The sequence below is a fragment of the Larimichthys crocea genome, chromosome VI (assembly GCF_000972845.2).
Source record: "Larimichthys crocea isolate SSNF chromosome VI, L_crocea_2.0, whole genome shotgun sequence".
Taxonomy (NCBI): Eukaryota; Metazoa; Chordata; class Actinopteri; family Sciaenidae; genus Larimichthys; species Larimichthys crocea.
In genome coordinates, this window is record NC_040016.1 from 8,879,775 (window position 1) to 8,887,461 (window position 7,687).

The 7,687-nt window shown below is 42.4% G+C and overlaps 1 protein-coding gene across 1 annotated transcript in view; it reads right to left on the reverse strand.

Moving 5' to 3' along the window:
* Positions 1–14: 14 nt before the first annotated feature.
* Positions 15–7,687, reverse strand: part of ruvbl1 (RuvB-like AAA ATPase 1) — an 8,473-nt gene continuing 800 nt past the window's right edge. The window contains exons 2-11 of the mRNA XM_019271970.2: positions 3,736–3,822; positions 3,495–3,627; positions 2,433–2,584; positions 2,230–2,319; positions 1,430–1,579; positions 1,283–1,346; positions 982–1,180; positions 793–895; positions 623–714; positions 15–385 (exon numbers count right to left, since the gene is read on the reverse strand). Of these exons, the coding sequence (XP_019127515.1) occupies positions 226–385; positions 623–714; positions 793–895; positions 982–1,180; positions 1,283–1,346; positions 1,430–1,579; positions 2,230–2,319; positions 2,433–2,584; positions 3,495–3,627; positions 3,736–3,822 (1,230 nt within the window). The 3' untranslated portion in view covers positions 15–225. The remainder of the gene's footprint in view (positions 386–622; positions 715–792; positions 896–981; positions 1,181–1,282; positions 1,347–1,429; positions 1,580–2,229; positions 2,320–2,432; positions 2,585–3,494; positions 3,628–3,735; positions 3,823–7,687) is intronic.

The window sequence follows — 7,687 nt, forward strand, 5'->3', positions numbered from 1 at the left end:
ATCCAAAAAGAGTCTTGTGTTTTTCCTTTTTTTTATTCAAAAAATTATTCTCATCAACAAAACAAATGGATAAAAATTTATTAGAACAAAACTACTACAGTACATGGGGCATGGACATGAGTGAGACTGAACCAGTGGGTAAATGCAAAGGACACAAAGCATGGAACAACTGACTGAGAACGCAGTGTGAGCAGCCCTGTGAGTTGAAAAAGTAGAAATTCGGTTTTATTTCATAAACTTGTGATGTTGATCTTGGAGGATTTTGGCCGAAGACTTGGCATCGTAGAACAGCTCGTTGATTTCTTCTACCTGCTCCCTCTCCACGGATTCTTTACCCTGAACACGGCCCAGCAGACTGGCCGGCGTCAGGAGCTGTACAGCGTACCTGAGGGGAAACGGGAAATATGAGCCACTCCGTAAACTCGCACATTTAGGATAGAGAAGGTAGTGAGAGGAGTTGCACATCCTATAAGTTGTTTTTCTTCACAGTACATTACTTTAAATGTAGATTTCCTGTTTTGGTTTGCGCTTAATACTGCAGAAACCATGAGCTTCATCAGCTGTTGCTATGAATGGTGGACCACTGTGGAGCCTCGATGTGATACACAGTGTGCATCTTTACCTGAGGGTGGTCTTGGTACCGATCTCTGCCAAGTGTGAAAGAGCCTCCTCGCTGATATTGATCCCCTCGGTCTGAGCGCGGATCTTGATGATCTACAAACCACACCATCATTAGAGACACGCACAGATGCAGGTGTCAAACGTCGCACATGCAGATATCTCCAGACTCACCTGCTTCATCTCCTGTGGTGTGTACAACATGGTGCGTATGATCATGACTCTGTCCAGCAGGTCCAGAGGGATGCCGTGTGGAGAGCAGATGTCCTCTGTCCCCCTAGTGAGCAACAAATGATCGTGGTTTAAATACTACGAATCTTTTCTGTGTGTTTCTTTTTTTTAAATTATTTTTTGTCCTCCAACCTGATTAAGCAGTTCCCCCTGTTTGAGGCGAACACAACGATGGGGGCGATGGTGCTCTCGAGCGCTCTGTGAAGGTACGTGAAGCATTCGATGTCCAGCATGTGCACCTCGTCCACAAACAGCACGCCGGGTACGAGCTCGGCTACGCCTTGGTCAATGTAGCGGTTCACCACCTTGTTGATCTCAGCACGCAGCTTGTCTAAAAACAGAAAAACAGTCGTGGATAATAATAATAAAAAGTCAACTTGTGTGTGGACAGCTGGTGATGTGAGCTGGGAAGTTTTGTCAGGTTTTTTTCTACCTGTGATTTCTGTCTTTTTGGGCTTCATCAGCTGTCCCATCATGGAGAGAATGTCCTGGCCTCCCTGAGATCAAACAATGAGGAATTATATAAAAAGCATAGTGGATAACTCTGCCGCGTGGCTATTTGACATTTGCGGTTACATACCTGGGGTCTGGCATTTGCAACATCCAGGTCGTGCAGTGTGACATCTTGGACTATCTCCTTCTTTTTGTGGACGTCGCCTTTGGGCAGCGGCACATATTCCTCTGCCTCCAGGTCAAACTCTGTAGCAAAGGTGTCACAGCGACCTTGTCTCTGCGAAGACACAGTAACAACAAAAATATGTTCATCATAATAATTTTAATATCTATATAAAAAATGGATGCCTCACATTGCCTGTGGACACCAGTGAAACACAGACAAGCACAGGGCAGGAGAGGGAGAGCAGGTGTATGATTGAACCCAGTGCCAGCTCATCGCAGAGGAGAGGTCATGTGGCCGAGGGATGAAAGAGTTTCAGAGGGCAGGTCGTGATACGGCTGTCAACAGTAACAAATGTGTCGTCCAGCCCTCCTCCTCTGGCCTCTGACTAGAGCCGACCCGCGGATCCCTCCCCGCCGGCCCACCTGCACCGATTAAAGGAACCGTCATCGCAACCTGTCAACGCAGGCCACAAGCCCCCGCTGCTGGAAAAGAGGCATTGTGGGAGATGGAGAGATAAAAAGGGAGCACGAAGAACTACAGGAATGAGAGAGGCTCATTCCAGAGTACAGCAGAAATGCAGCAGAGCTTTCATGCAGAGCTGAGTGAGATGAAAGGACGCCACCATGAAGGACTGGAGAGGACATGACGGAAAACACAGAATTTATGTCTCACTAAATATTTCTTATGGTTTGTATTTAAAACACATGATTTGTCTGTACATGGTTGTGAGGGAGTGACAAGTGAAAGAAACATAGCAATACCTTGACAGCTCCACTGTTGGCTTCAATGTAGATGACATCTCCCACTTCCACACGCTCTTTCTGAAGGCTCTCATAAATACTGGGGTCCAGCTAAGGAAACAAGACGAGGCATTTTTAAGTAAGACGCTGGACCTTTTACCTTTTACCTTTACATTTCAATATAGGTCAGGGTGCTTTAAAAAGTTTAGAGTGCTCAGTCTGACCTTGAGCTGCTTTGTGCCTTTGCCCGTCTTCAGACCGATGATGACGTGGCTGATGGTTTTTCCGTAGCCACCCATGGGATTCTCCGTCTCACAGGGGGTCAGCTCAGTCACCTCCCCTTCATACACCTCCTTTGTTTCTTTGATACGCAGTCCTGAATGCGGGCGACGTTACAGACACACACACACACACGCGCACAGTGCAGAGTGAGAACTCAATCGGCTCTTTATATTCTTGACTCAAGCAGGCCGCCACATCCTTCAATTCTACCGAATAATGCATTTTATTACAGAGAGAGAGAGAACATGTGTGCGTGCGCCCATGAAATGTCTGGGGCATCATCTTATGTAACATGATCGCACTCTTGTTTCTCTTTCATGCAGCCTGTGGCAGCGAGTATGAGCTGCACACAGGTGGCTGATCTGCAGTGATGGGGGTCAGAAAGCAATGCTTAAAGCAGGGGGGCTGTCTGTCACGGCGCTCTTATCGACAGAGTGATGACAACTTCCAAATGAAACCCTCCCTCCTCCCCGTGGATCCTATTCTAGGGGAGGAGCAAAGGTGCTGACGACCACTACCTAAGCTCCATTTCCTTCTCTGCGACAGGTACAATCAGCAGTCAGACAAACCCCCTTCCCCCCTCTCTAGCCTTCCTTCCTTCTCAACACCATTCTCATGAATCCGCTGTCAGGTGTTGCCTTTCAGCTCATGAGGACAGTGTGAGCAGGACACCTTGTTCTTCCTACCCAAGGTCTCCTCACTGAGGGAATGAATTGAGCATCTATGGCAAGAGATGAAAGTGGAGTGCGGTTTTGTTTTTATGTGCTGAGGTTTTCGAACAGATTTCTCTGAAACATATGCAGCCGATCAAATATATATATTTTAAAATCATCATTTTAACATTTGTTGTGCTTTCTGGGAATATTATTTTTATATTTACGGTTTGCTAGTGTTTGAATGTTTAAAGTTTTCATCATGAAATCTTCACAACTTTCAACAGACACTTCTTATGGGGGCAGAAAACAAGGAAGGAAGGAACCATATGATATTTAAATGACACTCACCAATGGCCCTCCTGAAATTTTCCATCAGGACTTCAGTTTTTTTAATCTCAGATGAGTAGACCTCACTCCCTACCATCGGGCAGAAAGGCACCTTGTTTCCCAACTCCTGTGCTACAGCCAAGGCGAGGGCAGTCTGAAGGAAGAAGAAATAAAAAAAGGGACTAAGAGTCACAATCTGCACCAACAATAGAGATCACACTCAATTAAGCTTTACTGCTGTTTTGCTAGTTAGGACACTTACCTTTCCTGTACCGGGCGGTCCTGCTAGTAGCACTGCCCGTCCTGACATCTTTTTTGAACGGATCAGCTCGACAATGATGCCACAAGCCTGGAGAGTGAAAAAAATAAATAAAGTAGTGACATTATATGTTGACATATAAGATAAAGTCAGCTGCAATACAGGCAGCTGTATTGGGATACCTCCTGACTTGAGTTACGTATTGAAATCAATCATCATCGATATTGCAGCAGCTCCTGCAATATCTCCATAGTACATTATAACCCCTTGTCAATATGCTACTCCTACCATGTAAGAAGGAGCAGGATCATTAAACTCTATCTTATCTTATGCTATTCCTGTGATTTTAAAATATCACTACACTCTGCAGAGCATAAACACTAGACGTCTATATCGGTTTAAGCTGAGCCTGTGTCACTAAATTGTGGTGACTTAACATTTTAAATCATTTTCATGAACTCTGGTCCTGACATGACTGAGAAAACATCCACATGTATCAATTAAATCACTATAGATGTTGTCAGTAGATCCATTTATTCATCACTAGTACATTTCATTGATTCTCAGATTATTACATTAAACATTTAACTTAACACATTCACTAAAAAAAGAACTGGACTTAATCTACCTGTCACCTTTTGTACTCTGAACCTCAACAATCCAAATACTGGAGCATGTACTTCATATCATATGTGCTATGTGTTAATATAAACCATATTGATATTAATATTTATACAATATTCTTATCCTTTTGCACATTTTATTTACCTATTTATACTCATAGTATCTTATTTATAGTACGTATATTTTGTACAGTCAAATATTTATTATGCACATGTTATACATACTATACATATCATATCTGTGTATTTATACATATATATATTTATACATGTGTACATATTATATATTGCAGTATATGTATGCACATCTTGCACAGGATAAATATATGACATGATTTCTATGTCTATCTCTACAGATTTATTACTACTACTATCATTATATAACCTCTACTACTACTACTACTACTATAATCATTATTATTATTATTATTATTATTATTAGGTCCTCGGCAGTATTAGTGGTTTGGCTTTGGTTGAGAACACTAGGTGCCAGTCTATCTCAACACTGTGGTGGCCAGGGTCGAAGAGACCTATTGTGCCTCCTCGACTATACAATCTGAATAAAAAAAAAAAAAAAAAAAAACATCTAGAATATGCTGACAATACTCCTGCATGTAAAAAAATATTCTTTGAGTATTCTGGGCGTATAATATTTGTGGTGTTATCTTGGGGTTTAAAGTTTATCCACCCAGGATGGGTTGGGCAGAATGTGAGACAGACTCAGGCACTTCTGAACTTTGAGAGTGTCTCATTCTCCTGATCAAGCGTCAATAAATAATACAGCACTGCATGGTAAAAACATTCTCTTTGACTAATTACTGGCGTGTAGTATTTGTGGTGTTATCTGGGGTTTAAAGCCGATCCACCCGGTGAGTTGGGCAGAATGTGAGACCGACTCAGGCACTTCTGATGAACTTTGAGAGTGTCTCTAATTCTCTTTGGCCAAGGTCAATAAATACAGCATAAGACATCAAGGCTCCGAAACACTTTCTTCCTTCCTGACCTCACCATTGACCTTTGACTTCTTCCACAACATGGTATCCGCTTCTTTCCCATCTTTCCTAAAGTGCACGAAATGCTGCAATGAAATCAAACTACAAACTAAACTACACTGACAGAAAGGCAGAGAAAAAAAAGAGAAAACTGGAATGCTACTAATGTTGTCAGACATCGCAAGTGTTTTAATATGTCTGTCTGAAACTCGAAAACACCATTATCTGTACGTGTCCTGAAACAGTATATAAATATATAGAGATATAAAATATACATTTTATGTATATTCTGTTCTTTGGGATCTCGTGCATCTTTGCGTGTGTATTTGCAGTTGGGGGATGTGACCTGGACTGATGAGGGACTGGGGCAGATAAACTATTTTGAGCTATATCTCCCTTAATCACCCTTTGACTTCAGCAATTTCTCTACAACACACCCCTCTAAAGTATTTCAAAAACATCAGAAACATCATTATACTTCAGGGTTATGTGGACTGCACACATGGAGTAGGTATTGTTGATAAAGTGTGGTTGCTGATGGGTTTAACACCTTTCCACGTGCTGTCCTCACTATAGCCACCAAACTAGGCGAGCTCACCCCCAATGATTGTCCGAATAAGAGAGGCGTGTCCCGGGCAGTCCCCAGGGTGAACTGCAGCCTCTCATATTGCCTCTGGCCTCCGCTGTCGTCCCCAGGTGATCGGGGAGATCCACCGTGAAGGAGGAGAAGCCGAGATCCAGCTGGATGCCCCTCTCAGGGACTGCGGGTTCTTGTCGAAGGCAGCCGTGGAGGCGGTGCTGCTCAGCGCCCTGGCGAGCGATGTCTTCCCGCTGTCGACATGCCCGAGCACCCCGACGTTGAATTTAAGGTTTTGGTGGCACTGTCAGCTGACATTTTGAGTTTGATATGACGTGTGTTTATTTTCCGTCACTCTAAGCTGGACCTTGAACTCAGCACCAACTGACACTTACTCGGCGGTTTGAACCGTTCACTATTTTCACCGTTGGCACCCGCTTTATTAAACCTAAAACTTAATTAACAAATGTTTTTAATTAGTTTGTGTCTTACAAAACAGGGGTAGCTAAAAAAAAAAGACTTTACTTCACCGTAAACGTGGGAGAATGTCTTCTCTGGTGTCACTTCATCCTCAGCGGAACTGATTTTGTTTTAGCTTAAAAACTAAAAAGAATAAGGAAAACTAACCCGCCATAATTAATTACAATTAAAACTCAACTGTAAAACGCGCTGGGTCGATAAAAACACTCTAATTTGACACTTTTATTTAAAGTTTCTAGCAGTTTCTACTACGACGAAGCCAACTGAGACCAAACGACGTGAACGCTACCATGGGCGGGGGGGTTTTTTGAGTGAAGGAAATGATTGACAGACGTTTACCAATGAACGCGTCGTGTTAGTTGACAGGTCCATAGTTTTTCTAGATTGCTCAAATGGGCGGTACTTTCGGGGGTATCACTTCCGCTGATTTTCCCTAGTAAACCACATGGTAACGAGTTCCCTGTGTTTTGAGTTTCGGCGGTAAGACGTTATCCGAGGCACGGGAGGCTTTTTCTTCCACCGTGAGCTTTGCTTCAGGGTTTTTACTTCACATCTCTGTAAAGTACGTGTAATTATGAAGATCGAGGAGGTAAAAAGCACCACGAAGACCCAGCGGATCGCCTCTCACAGTCACGTCAAAGGACTCGGGCTAGACGAGGCCGGCAATGCTAACAGTCATCATGTGTTGGTCGGCCAGGAGGCTGCCAGAGAGGTAAACACTCACGTTTTCTGCACTTATCTTTTGTCTGTGTTTTTTGAGGAGTGACTTGGGGAGCTTGTGAGGGTTTGTGAGGATTATTCAGCTCATTGCATGCGGTGCGGCGCACCGACAAGCTAATTCCGGTAGCACGGTGGTGTCGCTGTTTCCTCCTGTGCTAGGTCAGAGGTCACAGGAAGGGAGTGTACCTTTAAGAGAGCTAAGTTATACAGTATACAACAACAACAACAACAACAGTAGTAAAGGTTTATAATATAATAATAATAATATAATATAATAATATAATAATAATTATAATAATTATAATAATAATACTAATGTAGTAGTGTAGTGTAGAGTTATATAATAATAATACTAATCATAGTGTATAGTAGTAGTAGTAGAGGTTATAATAATAACTAATAGTAGTAGTAGTAGTAGTAGTCGTAGTAGTAGAGGTTTATATAATAATATATAGTAGTAGTGTAGTATTAGTAGTAGAGGTTAAATAATAATATATATTTAATATAATATACATAATGATTATTAGTAGTAGTAGTAGTAGTAGTAGTAGTAGTAGAGGTTA